The sequence below is a fragment of the Mytilus edulis genome, chromosome 1, assembly GCF_963676685.1.
Source record: "Mytilus edulis chromosome 1, xbMytEdul2.2, whole genome shotgun sequence".
Classification (NCBI taxonomy): Eukaryota; Metazoa; Mollusca; class Bivalvia; order Mytilida; family Mytilidae; genus Mytilus; species Mytilus edulis.
The window spans coordinates 69661700-69678896 of record NC_092344.1 but is presented as its reverse complement, the minus strand read 5'-3'; the positions used below and the strand labels follow the sequence as shown (position 1 = coordinate 69678896).

The following is a 17197-nucleotide window of genomic DNA, read 5'->3' as shown; positions in this document are numbered from 1 at the left end:
TTATTTACACTATGTCATATACTGGGTAAAATTATATATTTACAAAAGCATAACCTTGAAGCATAAAAAAACATGAAAAAGAATGTTGTGGTTCAAGTAGTTTTTACATGTGCAAAGAATATTTGTACTATAATGGCCATCCTTAATGATGAGGGTGAAGAAAATCTTTAATTTTGTGAATTCCATTAATAATGTGTTAGCAATACAGTTGTCTTAGGCTAAATAGCACTTAATTATAAAAACACACAGTTGGAAACAGCTGTAGGGAAGAATTTTCTCACAAAAATTAACTATTTTAATCATATGTACCAAAGATGGTTAATCCCATGTTGTGTCAACTAAAATTAGCAAATGGGGGTCACAAGGGATTGTTGGGTAGAAGAAAACACTCTTTCATCATTTAAGTTTAATGGTATTTTCTTGACATTTGTACAGAACTAGTCAGTTCTTTAGTGAAGGACAACTGTCGAGAATAGACCCTGGAATTTTAAGAAGTACCTGACATTTACCTATCACATATCAATCTACAGATGACCAGGTCAAATCTAGTTCTGTAGAAGTAATAGGCTACAGTTGTCATTAGGTATGGGGTAGTATATTCATAAGGATTTTTGTTTTTGGATCTACCCTCCCTATACTTTAGAAGGAAATATTAAACTTATTTTTTCTAATTTTGTTGTGGTGTGAAACACAAATAGGTCAATCAAGGATATCTTTATAAATTATCATAAATAATCTTACTGGTGAGGGATGCTCAGGTTGATTGGTTGGTTGGTTGATTGATTGTTGTCTGTCTAATGTCCAGTTGCAAAAAATTCTGACATAAAACGAACATTTAATTGATGTATATTGGAAAGCAGATCTAATGCGGGTTAAAAATCTAAAAAGGAGTAGGTTCAGTAAGACCCCTTTTTGGCCCCAAAATATAGCAGTTTTAGAAAATTGTGAAAATGTAATCTTTAAGCTATATTTTGGAAAGTAAAATGCTTCTGCTACATAAATATGAGCTGTTTTTGACAATATGATGCACAAATATCGCATTCTAGCATCATTAAGTCATGTTAAATTACTGAAGTATTCAAAATTTTAGCATTTTGATTAATTTTTAGACGCTTTCCGTCCAAAATAAAAGTGGCCCCATTCGTGTTCATTCATGATATTGAAATGTAAGTTGTATTTGATGATAATACAAAACATATATAAAGGTTGAGGATGAACACGGATGCGGCCACTTTCATTTTTGACAAAAACCAACTGAAAAGTGACGTTTTTTGGCATATTTGATAGATTTTGCATATTTAAGTTTGAATCAGAGCGTTTTTAATGACTAAATCAGTTAAAATCTTTCACATAAAGTAATCGAATCAATTGAAATAGATATCTAAGTGTTTAAAAAGTGTCCCCAAACTTTTGTTAGATGAACCTGAAATTTGAGGCCAAAATCGGCCCTTACAGGACCTACCAGAGGCGGATTTAGGGGGGGGGGGCCCTTTTTGGGAAAAAATTTGGTTGCTTATATAGGGAATCACTGAAGCGGGCCCCCCCTTAGGTCAGTCAGTGGGCCCCCTCTTATGAAAATTTCTGGATCCGCCACTACCTACTCCTTTGACACTGCTTAAACTGGGTATGTTGAAAAGAGCTAGAAATACTACAGATACTATGAAATTAATGTCAGATGATTACAAACATAAAGTGAAAAAAAAATTATTACAATGTAGCTTGGGATGATTGTTTTCTGCATATATTTTGTTGGTCACTTATGAAATGTAGCCCATTTGGACCCCTTATAGTCCAATGCTATAACTAAAATGATGTTTGATGGGAGAATTATAACCAAAAGAAAGTTTCATGAACTTAGAACATAGCATTACTGAGTACACATCATTACAAGATTTACTGCAATCAAAGGCGTAAAAACCAACAAAATATAAAGAGAACAAGGCTGGATTTTAATGTGACAATCTAATGAAAACTAGAAGACACCAAGTGTATGAAAGTAACTTCTTTTTCTATTTGTGTGTCTTTTCTGACTGCAGTATGGGCTTTGCTCATTGTTGAATGCCGTTCTGTGACCTACAGTTGTCAATTTCTGTGTCATTTAGTCTCTTGTGAGTAGTTGTCTCATGCAAATATCTTCTCTGAAATTATTGGGACAAATTGAATCAAACTTTGCCTAAATCATCCTTAGGGTGTCTAGTTTTAAAAATGTAACGGGAGACCCCGCCCATCAACCATGTGGTGCTGAGGTTATATGTTCATATATATAGACAATCCAACTCGAACGTTCACCGATTTCAAGATCAGCTAAATTCACTGTTGGACATTCGCCCAAAACCTCCAGGATATTGGCATTTTATATATTCATGAAGTCGTTAACTATACAATTTACTTTGACAAAAAAGTGAAGAATCAAAATACATTTAACATACTAATTATGTTCGATAACAAGAAAAAGAGGTGAATTTCCTTTTTATTGACCTATATATACAATTCCGCCGTTCTCATCGATTTGAAGATACAGCTAAATGTCCCAAGGGGTAATGTTGACAAATATTTACTAATAATTGTTATGGTCAGTAAACGGTTAACAACGTGTGGCCAAGTCGATTTGATACCGCTGGACATATCGTTAAACAGTATTATTACTTATATTTATAATCAAAATGACAAGAAATGGATAGTTACTCTTGTGTTTACATGACAATATCTGTCCTTATTTGACCAGGACTTTGATCTTTTCCCAAAAAATAAAATGAATGATATCAGGCTTAGAATGGCCAAAAAGTTGATAACACGTACTTAACCATGTACAATTAAATACTTTTATATTGCTTATGCGAAACTCATACCCGAGAATAATACATCTGTGCAATCAGATATGTCTCTGGTGCAACGCATGAACCAAATACAGAGGCCATATACAAATGACAAACGCCTTCAATTATAATCCCCGAGAACTCTATAGGATAAAAATTTTGCCCATTTTGCATTTTATTATTTATCGAGGGTTCAAGGTTGGCAACATTTATATCAAGAAACGGAAATGCGCATTGCACGTTTTACACCTTTTAATTTTAAATATATATTTTAAGAGTCATAAAGTAGCTCATTCTTTGACAGATAGACAAATATATTCCTTTTCATGTACAAATATTTGGCTGTTATGTGTGATTTGATAATTTATTTAATGATAGTTGAAAAAAAATCTATTCGTCTATGTGAAAACAAGACTGCATAATTGAAAATTAAACATGACTTTTTCTAAATTTACGTTTGAAATTTGTCTATAGTTGAATAAGTAGAAAAAAAGTCGTAGGGTTCACATTTATTTATACCTGTTTCATGCGTTAAGAACGTAAATTATCATGTAACTCTTTCATTTCTGAGATATTACACAAATTAATGTTATTTTTATTACAATATTTAGACATCGTGCACATAAACTTGTACAATTTTTATTTTGTTCCTCCCAGAGTCAATAGACAAATATGTAGATTTATAATAATATAATTTACGCAATTAAGAAACATAAAATAGTCTTATTTCCTTGTATTTTACCGCTTTTATTTCTCGAAAAGTGATAAAATTTTGTGATAATGACATAAATTGGCGTAGGTTATTTCACCAATCTGAACTATAACTAACGAACTTGGTCTATCGGGGTCAGTGTGACATCGGCCAAGTTTTTCGGCACTCGATCATTAGAGAATAAAAGTTGATGCGTCCTAACCTAAAAATTAGCATAATGTACTACCACTGGCACCATGAAAATATGCGAGGACACAAAACAGATCGAAAATCGCTCAAGCATGTGAATTAGGTCATTCGGTTACCGAGCATATCTTCCCTTGTCTTATATTTCGAATGTTTGAAGTAGATGATACTAATATTTTATGGACATAGATTACTATTAACTGTGTTGTATAAGGAAAACATGTACATATAAAAACAAAATGTGGTATGATTGCCAATGAGACACCTCTTCACAAGAGACCAAATAACACAGAAATGAAAAAACTATATATACCCCATCGTACGGCCTTCTGCAATGAGGTATGACTAGACTTCATTCGTGCATGTTGGGACACAACAATTTACGGGCATTGTTAAATATTCTTGATGCGTATATGCAGAATCAAATTCACATTTTGCAACAGGACTGGTGCCAATAAGTAACAGTTACTATTGGAGCAGGATATGTTTACCCTTCCGGTACATTTGAGCCGATCACTCCATGTGTTTTTTTGTTCGGTCTTTACTTTTCTGTGATTTGTTTGGGTGCGGGATTTGTTGTCCTTTGACTTTTTCTTTCTTTTTCTTTTAGGTCATGGAGTTGTCTGGTTTTTTTTCGAACTCTGATTAATTTCAGTCAAAGTTTTCGGACTTAAATGATAAATATTTGAGAATATCATTTGAATATTTTATTATATTTAAAGCTTTTGTAAATTCGGTAATTTCCTGCATTAACAAGAATTTCATAATTTACAGCATTTATACAGTTCTGACAAAGTACTTTCAAATTGCTAAAATTGGTATCCTTGATATATATATACCACGAGTTTACTTATATGATATGGACATAAGATCATGAAGCATAAGCATTTTTTACACCTACTGGCTTGTCCGCTTATGCATCCAAATAAAGCCATTAACCTAAAGACCGCGTTTAGGTCTACTAAAGGTAAAATAGAGAGAAAAAAAATTCATGTCAACAATACATTAATGATCTAATTCGTCAAAATTGTATGTGTTGGCTGCAAAGTAATTAGCTTTGTGTTTTTGAAGTTTTTATTCCATTTTTATTATATTTCATCATTTTTATCATGACTGTTCGCAAAGTTCATGTTTTATTTAATCGATCTGTCTGACTGGTACTTTCTACATTATCACTAATAAGAAATGTCCTTTTTTAGTTCAAATACATTTATAAGAAACGGCAGGTGTCACTTTGATCTATACTACATCCGTGTAAAAGGGCACAGACCCTCGGTCCAATCAACGCAATTGTGAACTTTTTGACCAAGGTATTGAGGCAGGCAACCGAGGAGGCAACATCCGACGGATATAAGAACAAATCCATAAAAGAATCAAACCAGTATTCCAACCTTGCTGGGTTTTTTTTTGTATAAACTTAAAACGTGTATTAAAATGAGGTGAACTAATAAGCCGATAAGTATCTTTATAAGAAGATGTAAACATTCCGTTGCATTGCATATTTTTTTTCCCGTTATAAAAAGTGGACATTTATTTAAGAGGCAGTTTGAAACTCAAAATTTTGCTCGTTACCATGTCATATCAAAAAAAGGCATAGGAACATCTCAAGTATGTTATGATTTCTGGTATATATATAGTATCCCCACGACTTTTAATTTGAGAATAGATTTTAACCATTCCTTCAGAAAATTTAGGTGTCATTCTTGTCATTATTATTATCTGGAAATCAACTTTCGAAGATTAGATTTTAATAGAAAAATATCTAAATTACCATTTTGGTAAGTATGCCGAGAATGAAAAAGTTGGACATTCCCAATTCAGCTCCGGGAAAAACCGATGAGTCGAAAACAATAATAGAAAAGTTTCTCTCCTTGCGATTAAGGTAAATAAAAAGTCAATAATTTGCTTAGTTTGTTAACCATGGCCTATGCTAATTAGAAGTTATTTTGAAACCAGAAATTGGCGTAAAGAATGACTTCAAGATCCTCTAGTGTATGTGTAGATTTTTTCCGATCTCAGTTCAATCAATATGCACCAAGGGTTAAAGTTCTTAAAACAGCTTTTATGCATTTTCCATAGAAAATATTTATTGTTGCAAGTAGGACAGTATGAGTGTATACTTACGTTGTTTTTCTAAAAATGACCAGATATTTTTATTTTTAATAACATCATATATGGTCATTAGAAAAATAAACTAAAATATTGGGAAATTGTTTGCATCTCCATGTTTTAAACTTATACTAGAACACACCCGCGAAATCGCGGTCATTCAGAGCGTAGTTTAAAGTATGTAAAGTGTTGTTGGAAGAATTTTTTAAAATATTGAATGACTGGAGAATTTCAGCAAAAAGTATCATAAGTCATAGGTCATTATTTCCAAAATTCTAATTTTTTGGTTTTCTATCAATTTCAATATGAACATACATTTAGTATGTTATGAACATTTAAGTAAGGAGCCTGTAATTCAGTGGTTGTCGTTTGTTTATGTGTTTCATATTCGTTTTTCGTTCATTTTTTGTGCATACATTTTAAATATGGCCGCTATTTTTCTGGTTTGAATTGTTTTACATTGTCAGTTCGGGGCCTTTTAAAGCTGAGTATGGGTTATGGGCTTTGCTCGTTTTTGAAGGTCGTACGGTGACCTATAGTTGTTAATTTCTGTGTCATATTGGTCTCTTGTGGAGAGTTGTCTCAACATGGCAATCATACCACATCTTCTTTTTTTTGTAATCAATGAATTTTGTAAAATATTTAATGACTGGAGAATTTTAGAAAAGGTATCAAAAGTTCACATGAATATTTTTAGCGCTTATCTAGAGTTGTCTCAACATGGCAATCATACCACATCTTCTTTTTTTTGTAATCAATGTATTTTGTAAAAGATGTAATGACTGGAGAATTTTAAAAAAGGTATCAAAAGTTCACATGAATATTTTTAGCGCTTATCTGTATATTATGAACATTCATTACAGTAACTATATACATATAGTGTATTTACTTTCAATTCTAAGTTTACTAATCGATTCGTTGTGGTCATTGGTATAGTATACACACGTAAGTATCTCATAGATAAACTGTGACCGCCGTAGATAGTAAATTCTAAGTTTACTAATCGATCCATGGTGGTCATTGATATGGTATACAGACTCTCTCTATTTAATAAACTCTGTGACCGCCGTAGATAGTAAACTTGAAAATGATAGCAGATAGAATTCTGAAAATACACTTTATTCTTTGTATATGTATGTTCAAAGTATCAGAAAAACGCAAACCGGAAGTCTAATCTGACTTCAAATTTCGTCCAATGACGGGACAATATCCGCATGCCTTTTTTCTCGTTTTTCTCCCAAAATAACTCAATCTGAATAATCATATGAATGGATGACAAATGCGACTATGCACTGTACCTATAGGACACAGAGGCGTGTTGATTAATTTATTGTGGAAAGAAGAGAAGCGACACCCAAAATGAGGTCTTCTCGTTTAATAGTATAGATTACAGGAGATTTATATAATCAGTGACGGGTCCAGAACTTGGAGGACCCACTGACTGACTGACTGACCTAAAAGGAGGGGGCCGCTCCAGAATGTCCCCTATATAATCAACCCCCCCCCCCCCCCCCCCCCGTCTATTAGCTTGATGCATGCCTGTCAATGTTTATATTTTGTATTTCCATTTAAATTTGTCAATACTTTGCCCTAATGGTCATTGACTCTCCACTGCCAGCATGGTGATCGGTCATATTTGATTGGGACAGTGTCTGCTCTGGTCAGTTATCTATTTCCAGGTGTTTTCATATTAATACTTTCGACAAGATCAAATGTATGTCTTAGCCTATAATCATTTTTACCTGATTAATGTATATATAGTTAGAAATTGATCAGGTTGCATCAGTATTAGATGCAGAGAACGATGAACTCTTAAGCAAATATAGTTCAAGATGTAGGCCAGCATCGATGATTCTATACAAACATATAATTTTGCGTACGTAAAAGAAAAAGGTGGGCTTCATTGCAACACGATGACAAGAAAATTCCTAATTTTTGTGAAACTTGATTGTTCAACCAACCACCAATAGATAAGAAACAGTTTTGGTATTATTTAAGATCTCTCTCGTACGAAAATGACGTCAATTAGCTTTGATCGAATTGATCATAATCTTTTGATGGGTTCAATGTCCAGTATTCTCATAGTTTACTGCTTTCATATATATCACGCACATAAAAAGGTTAGTCAATGAAACATAAAAATGTATTCATTTACAGTTTATGTAATAATTACTTTATATTAAAGCGCACTCAATTGAAGACCGTGTCAATATGATCGCTTTTATCATCTTGAATCCTACTTAGCTGTACTATTACGAACCGATCGGCTGTTTATTTCTTTTCTGGGATAAAAAAAAATAAAAAATTAGCAATTTTGATTTTGACGCACCACTGAAAAATGAACGGGCAATGTGTGCTAAAGGTTTACGTAAATGTCTACATGCTTCACTAAGAGTCCGCTTTAAATTCTATTATGTAATAAAATTATTTTCAATTTGCAACTTGTGCGTGTATTCTTAATTTTGGATGCGTATAATTGATATGCGTGATGGAAGTTTTTTTTTAACAGAAAAGACGATAATGACCACAAAAATTTAGTTTTACATCTAATTAGTGAACAAGTGCCTGAGTTTGCCCTACACATTGAGATCTTTTTGCAGCTGGCTTGTTAATCAAATTCTCCTCATACGGTCAAGGGGTTATGGAGAAAAGCCAAATTTTAATAATCCATGAATGTCTTCCTTTTAATCATTTCTAACTTTTATTGACAATTTATCTGGCTTGAATTAATCCAACAACGGACAGTGTCCATTTCTATATTATGCTATGGGTCATTAACTATTTGTTCGATCAAAATCTGATTATTGTGAAATAGAGGTCTATAATGTTCCTTTTAATGTTATAATTTAAAAAAAAATCATGTATCATTTTCTCCCATTGACATAAAAATCATATTGAGACGACAACACATGCACTATAGTATACGCTTAAACTATTATATATCTTTGACTAAATCCCATAACAAACATTGTACTCTTAATGCAAACAATACACTGATTGTCAATGCATCCATTCTACTTTTGTTTTGGTTTCTCTGTAGTTGTCTTGTGTTATTCAATAACAATTGCTCGGAGAAGAAAATTGCAATTTAACTTTGCTTTAAATTGAAATAATTATTTTGTTTGCTTGTCTCAGCAAATACGTAAAGACTTCATCGATTTTATAAGAAACAGTAGATAACAATTTGTTATGAATCCTTACAGTTAGATTCCAGCAGCACAAATTGAAATTTACGTAAGTTTAGTTCAAGGACGGTAGATGACTTCCTAAATGAAAGATAAAAACTAACTGAAGTATTGGGCCATAAACGATACGTGACGTCTTGAGGAATACATTTGTATTAGTTAAAGACTTAGCATGCATCTTAAATATGATGACATACAAGCGTTGTTTAATGTATATTGGAGATCTTTAGCAGTACACACGTTTCCATGAAGTAATCGGTCGTGGATAACCATCAAACGGTGACTTGCAAACCGCTACGCCTCGTCGCTAGCTACACTGTCGAGCAATACACGCGGACCAGGTTTGCTTAAAGCAAACACATATTATTAACGGGCTATAGGTACGACAGGTTCTATAGTCTCCCAGATTACTATTAAAATACTCGTTCATGCAATCGTTTACTGTACATTTTTTGTCTGCGTTTCCGTTTGATGTTGCAATGCCATGGATGTTTGCAACTTTGATTTTGGCGACCCATATTGCATCTGTCGTACCACAGCCGGTAATTGGGTGTGGCAAAAGGTTGATCCGCGGGCAGACTCATCACTTTCAACTCTACTGAAAATAATCCATTTTCTCGGTCCTGTGCATACTTTGATCCCGGGAATTGTACATATATGGACATCAATTATTTTTTTGATAGAATAGAATAAAAAACAAAACATATTTACTCTATTCCTTAAAGGTTTCGTCGTGTTCGTTGAGAGAAAACATATAGCTCCGATCCCATGATATCAAATCGCCCAAATCGCCCGTTTTTTCGCGTTTCCAGTCTCATCAGACTTTTAAATTACTTTACACATATTAAAATGCTTTATTCTGATGACAGTAAGTAAATTTACACGTGGCAGCACGTCAGCCGCACGGAGTCGTTTTGTAATTCTATAAGTGGAAACTAATCGGCGGACCGTCTTGTGTCAGTGCAGAAGAAGGATCATTATATCAACAAAATATATTAAAACCAGCTGCTAGGGTACAAGTACCAAACTTTAAGTCAACTCTTACAAATAATTGACTTTCTTATCTGTTTCGAAAATTTTTGCAATTTCCTCTAGAAGGTCACATGACACGTACCATATCGTCGCGTGCCGTCTGCAACGTGCTAACAGAACTTTTAATTCTGCATGCAACAAAATAAGGGTATTGTTAAGGGAAACATATTATAAAGATATATGTATTTAAGTATACATTAGAAAGTTAGTACATGTTATATTCTAAATTGAATAGAACTCTTCAATTAACCGTTGTATACTTTTAATAACTTTCGTTCACCAAATAAATTTGCTTTTTATATACATTTGTATATTTATAAATGTTGAGCAACCTGTCCTTTTGTTGGTTCTATTGAATTGTGTCTATATAAGGGGCAATTTGTGTTTCATTGAATAATATAGCCTTGATAGCAGAATCTAGATAATCCATATGCGTGCAATCTCTGCAGTCAGTATCCCTCTCTGTGTATATAGCGTTTTATTTAGGTTTTCAGCAAGACACACATCATGTTCTTGCTCTACCTTTCTGCGCCGTGATTCTGCATTCATGGAGCCTGTACTGACCCTCAAAGTTTTTGACCTCATAACAGAAACTCGTTACAGTATATGTACGAAATAGCAGATGGCACGCGAATTCATGCTGTCGACAGCAAAAATTTACTTTTTAAATTAAATATCGGATGACAAAAATGTTGATAAACATCAGCAAAACGAGAAATGTACTTGATGTTTAATACTAAACATATGGAGGAAGTTTACAGCCAAAGGAAACGACCGTTTACTTCTTGTCTCTGATGAAAAGTACAAAAACAGCTGGAAACCCTACGTTACTGCTAACAGAAAATGAGTTTTGATGAAGTTTATTCTATTTTCAAAGAAAATTATCAAGAGTATTTGTTTCTCAACTGTTTGTCATATATCACTGTAATAACAAATCTTAGGAAATACAGCACTGGTCTTATTTCGACGATATAGTAGGTCGAAATAGGATTTTAGGATGAGACCTGGGTTTTTTTTAGAGTTGATACACGACCATGCAGTCAACAGTGATTTATTTCTTTATAAGGTCAATATACAATTCGGCTTGTCGTTATCTTCTATTGTCAGATTACGTATAACAGGTCAACTATGTTCCCCACTGATTTTTTTTTTATGAGGAAATTTATCGAAAATGATCTGATTAGAATCTTGAAATTTCTTAAGACAAGTTTATTTCTTTAGACATTGCGAAGTCTTAAAAACAACTTTGTATAGACGGTGTCTCAAATTGAAACACTGATAATTATTTGCCATGGTTTGTTCGACTGGTACATAACACATGTTTGTCCTTGACCTCATTATTTTGACTGATCTGCAAAAGGGATATTTCATTTGACCTTGACCTTAGTTTCAGGGTATATTCTTTTGTATTGCCATTCTCCTTCTAAAAGTCTATATTGCCTGGTATTAGCGTAACATTTTTGATCCCTGATAATCTGTTACTATACAGCTCTATAATATTTGTTGGATTATAAAACATAATGTGCCACAACAGTATTTATCATTATCTTATCCACTTCCAACATAAGGACAGTTGTAAAACGGTATGCATGCAAAGTTGAATAATAATTAAAAAAAAAAATCCATTCAAATAAAGAATAAAACTATTTGCGTGGAGCCTAGATTCATAAATCCATGCCATGTTCAGTATGGCATTATCTTATATCATGATGGAAGTTTACCCTGCTGGACAATAAACTTTAGTCTTAAGGTATGTTGACCAACAGACATAATTGGAGTTACCACGATATTCCTGTATGTTATACTGTTATTGATTTAGATCGCTTATTAATGTAATGCCTCAAAAACCCTTCGGAATATCAATAATTGTGTAAATTATCCTTTATAGATGGGAAATCGATCAAGTGAACGACTTCAGAGCATTTCCGATCATACAGTTCATCGTCTGATCGTTCGTTACGATAAATCATATAGAATAGGTCACTCTACTACCATCATTGCAAAAGAGAAAATTTCATGAACATTTCTGTCAAAAAAGTTAAAGCAAAACATATAAAATATAGCTATTCTGAAAACTGTACACTAGATTTCTCATGAACTCTTGTATTCGGGTATGTGTAGGGTTATTGAAAGGTTTATAAATTTGGCAATCATGTCTTAAGGATAGACAAGAGACATACATTGTAACATGCCTTATCGCCGATGATATAATCGGAATTTATATAAGTTAAACGGCGGGTATCAATGGTGAAACACTTTAGACCACCCCTGCATGTTTACTGTTTTTGAGAGGCTTGGTTTTCGATCTTTAGTTTCTAATGTTTTGTTTTGGTGACTGTCATTTGTCCTTTTAGTCCCTTTTGTTTATTTTTTCCACCGACCTCATCTCTTCGCGCGTTCCGGCTTCCTCCACCAATAAAAAACTGACTGGAAATTCCGAATTATATCCATCCTAGCTTTCTGGACACTTGAATATCGAGCAATTCAAGGACACGCATGTAACACGTGTGTATCTATGGTACTATTATACACATCGAGTTACATTATAAAAAAGGCTTCATATGTCGCGATCGGATGCCCGTATTTATTTACCGTTATGTGGGGCTTTTACACTTAGTATAATAGTCCCATGCAGCCGTTATGTATACGTGCAACATTTGATAATAACTACTCAATTACCGTATATGGGCTTTCGGGTAATAAAATACTATTTACTTAAATTAAATATTCATTAAATATTCATAAATTTTTCACGAAATGAAAATTACATACATTATAGATCAAAAGCCTACCCGACATCTGGTTTAAACAAATTATACAAATTTTCGCGAAAAACAGTCGTCAAAATCAAAGTGTTTCTGTCGAGGCGACAGATGGTGGCTAAGACAAATTAGTCCAAATTGAACCCAGTCCGTGTTTGACTTAGCGGTGTGGTATGGTTAAGGCAGGTGTTTTTGGCAGTTAGGAAAATATAACAAACCCGTTACCAGGTGAACTTTTACAACATAGTGTAAATTGAAAGAGTATTTGTCGCGTGCTCCTTTAAATTACAGAAGACCGTTAGTTTATTCACGCGTGCCTACACCAAAAAAAAAAAGTAAATTGGAATTGAATTTAGTTGAGACCACCATGAACATTTTGCACCTTTACAACATCTATTTAAAAGCATCATTGAAACCTAAATTAAACCTGGGACTACGTAATATATGCATGAACAGTCGGTTCATGTGGGCTTCTATTCTGTTTATTTTGCCCATGACTTGTTCAACCTTTGAGAATAAAAAATGTGTAACAGTGGTTTGTTTTTTTCTGATTATTTAAATAACAATAAAAAAAGTTTAGAAATTGTTCTAAACACCGGTGCGAACGTATCTGTCCCTCTACTCAGTCTGCCGAAAACTATAGTAAGATTAGACTTGTCATCCATTTAGGTGAGTCTTGCATGTACTCTGTTTACATCAACCTCGGAAGTTTTAAAAATAATATTTAAAATCTTGTTTAGATCAAGTAAGGGCTTTTTGTTGTTATATTGAAAACATTCTAGTTCAATTGTAAGAAATTTATGTTGATATATTAAATTACCTTTGAGCTTGAATAAGAATAGATAAAAATTTTCATATCAAAAGAAGAGATTTATTTTGAAAATATTTTGATAAATCTGGCGTATGTCGCTGGACCCTGTGATTGGTCAATTACTTTTAACAGCTGTCGTCTGTCGCGTGCCTTAGTCCATCATTTAATAAATTGACACCGTGTCCTGCACCTGTCAGTGACGTCATTAAAACTTAGAAAACCTTAAAAGTTTTAACTTATTCTATCATATAATTCTGTTTGAGGACGATAATGATTATCCTTTGCTCAACCCTGCATCTTGACCTAATAAGAAGCCATGAAGCCTATATATATATACTCTTTTCTTTCTTTCTTGTTTTCCTATAACTGTTATTGGACTTTTTATTAAATCTTGATACGTAATAATTAGTGTCCGGTGGTAATATTTAACAGTTATGTATACACTTATCAACATGAAAAACGATTTAAACCCTTTGTTTGAAATTCCCACGAAAATATTGCCATCTGTCGGGGTGATATTTTCTTAGGTTTGTCTTATTTACTCATTTCGTCGATATTATTATTGAAAGTAGGGATAAATAAATCTTATTTGACTTACAAATAACTACCAATACCACGCGTCTAAGTTTTAATAGATTCAATCACATGATTTTAATTTAATGGAAAGAAAATGACATTTGATTCGTTCAGAACCTATTTCCAATTTAAATAGACACGTGCGCAAAAATGCGTTGCGTGTGCTCTTTGAAATGTAAATTAGAACAAGTCGCGTGCCGTAATTTGCCTTGGGATAACATTTCTACTGTAATTTGGTATATTCCATATCTTTTCCCACGAACTTAGTGCCAGTATGATGTTTCTGTGAGCTTAGTGTTACTAAACCTCGTTTGCATGGCTACAAACTAATCCTCAAAGTCAAAACATACAAAGATTTGCATGAAATGAAAATGTTCTGCAACTTCTCACTTCAAGTAGAAAATGAGTCATATCCCAGGTTCTAGATTTGGCCCGCAAGATGTGTTAGCTTTGTAGCGATAACTAAGATATGCTGTAATTTGGTTGATTGTAACTTAATTCCCAGAGGATCTGTAGATTATCTAAAATATTTCAGTATCTCTTTTTATCAAAAATAACTTTTGGAATATTGCTTGTTCATGACTTGAAAAAGTTTTAAATAATTTTTGAACTTTTTTTAGTAGTTTTTTTTTGTACCGTCTTTTTATCTTCTTTATACTCACTGTTTATACTATTATGCAAATTAGATCAATGAAAACATAATGATATTACAAGTATTCGATTTCTGGCTAGTAACAACTAAATTTAATATGTATATTCAAAAATATATGTATATTTGTTTATTGTCAAGTTGTTAATTAATATTATTTGTAATCAGACTAGCTGGCTCTTTAACAACGGTACACATAAATTTAGTACAATTCTGAACCGTGATAAACCACGCCTGGAGGCGGAGTTGAAATAGATAGCTTAACTCTGATTGGATATTGGAAGATCAAAAGAAAAAAGGGCACATAAAACCGATCGACTGAGATTTTGAACACAGAATTTAAAAAGTGTTCAGCAGTAAAATATTGTCATATAATTTGTGGAAGTCCTTCGTAAGAAGGCTTACACGTTAAACTGGATTATTAATATATTTTGGATATTTGAGTGATATATTTTTGTGATATTATTTATTATCAACATGGTGCCTCAGAACATTACAGGATCTTCAGTGTTTGGGTCTCAGATGATTGACCCTAACACACACACACCATACTCGGATGCTACTCAGTGCAAAAAAGCTTCAAATCATGTGAAAAGACCTATGAACGCTTTTATGGTTTGGTCCCAGATTGAAAGAAGGAGAATCGCTGAAGTTTCTCCAGACATGCACAATGCTGAGATTTCCAAAAGACTCGGAAAACGCTGGAAGTTGCTGAATGAAACTGATCGCCAACCATACATCGAGGAGGCTGAAAGATTACGCTTACTTCACATGCAAGAGTACCCAGATTACAAGTACCGTCCACGGAAGAAGGCAAAGCCTGTCACCAAAAATGACTCGGGTAAGATTTCAAAATCTACTCTTTCCAAAAGTCGAAGTGAGAGAAGTAAACAGAAAATTGCTGCTAAGAATTTTATTCACAATGAATTTGAAATGGACAATAATTCACACAGTCGTATAAAACTCAGATTAACAATCGACAAAAAGTTTAAAGACAGTATTAAAGCAAGCCGTGCCGTTCCAGTATCGTCTTGCCAACTGACACCACCCGCGAAAGTACCGTCCAGTCCCAGCATTTATTCCCCACCAACGCCTGAATCCACCAGTTTCTATCCCGAAGAAATCTACGACACACCAGCTGCCTCGCCTCAGGAAGAACCTTCAAAAGGACCACAAACTCAGTATATTATAAATCAAACAAATAACAACAATGTTTCTCAGGGAGATGGATCCTCACTTGCTGATTTGGACAATCTAACGGATGTGTTACAACTGCCTACAAATTGGCAAATGGAACTTGGAAATTTAGACTTGAGCAAACTTACTGACGCTGACTTTTCAAATTTTGGAGACATTCAAAATAACAATATATCTAGTAGTGCATCATCCACGTCAAGTAACGGATCACATTTTGAATTCCCAGACTATTCCACACCCGAAGTATCGGAAATGATTGGTCTTGAAAGTGAATGGTTGGACATAGGTGTGCTAGGTTCAATTGCTGCTCATTAAGTATAAAATGTGCTTTATAACGGGACGATGTGCAAATTACTTTTGAAGTGATGAATTTGTTAATGGGAGGAACAACTGTCGAGAGATTTTTTTGAGGACCAGTATAATAAGTGTGTTTGAATAAAATTATATCATTTTATATTCATTTTTGAAATAACGAGTTGTGAAAATTGTAAATAAGTGGTGTGACATCATATATTATAACCGCATTATATAGTTTCTATGCATATCAGATTCAGGCATTCGAAATTTTCACAAAATGGGATTATTGTATAACGATAGTAGCTGTTTAACCCAGGTATAGATCTTTTTCATTTTAACTTGTGGTTCACTCATTTTTTCATCCTTCATTATATGAAAAATTCATCAACTTTATATTCCATGAAATTGCAGGGACTCAAATTGTGTAAATATATATTTTTTTGTAAGTCAGAAGTATTACAGCTTCCATATTTTTGTAAATTTTGCAATGATAAAGAAAGAAATGAGATTCTGCTATGACCTCAGTGCAAGCGTTTGAACAATTTTATTAATACTTTTTTCACTGTAAAGCCAGTCAAGTTTGGAGGGATGCTGAATTTTGAAAGTTTTTTGTACAGAATGCGAGAAGGGGTGTTTATAGAAAGAGGTTATTTATTTGTGCTATATAAAAAGTGACTTATTTGTTATTATTATATAAATGTTTTCTCAATTGTTTTACATATATATATTTGATACCATTACCAACGATAATAATATCTGGCATTGATGGCCAATATTGTACATAATGACATTCGCAAATTCTTTATTTGTATGTCATTTTCCATGTTATGTTGTAGAAAAAATACAACAATTTCTAATACACAAA

The 17197-nt window shown here is 33.3% G+C and overlaps 1 protein-coding gene across 1 annotated transcript; it reads left to right on the top strand.

Annotated features, from left to right (window-relative positions):
* The first annotated feature begins 15133 nt into the window (after positions 1 to 15133).
* LOC139488218 (transcription factor SOX-11-like) lies at positions 15134 to 17197 on the top strand. The gene has a single exon (XM_071273698.1). It carries the CDS (start codon positions 15316 to 15318, stop codon positions 16348 to 16350), a length of 1035 nt encoding a protein of 344 aa, XP_071129799.1. The 5' UTR covers positions 15134 to 15315; the 3' UTR covers positions 16351 to 17197.

Bases quoted from the DNA above. Each gene is read 5' to 3' on its own strand.
- LOC139488218 (XM_071273698.1), top strand. From the start codon at position 15,316: ATGGTGCCTCAGAACATTACAGGATCTTCAGTGTTTGGGTCTCAGATG.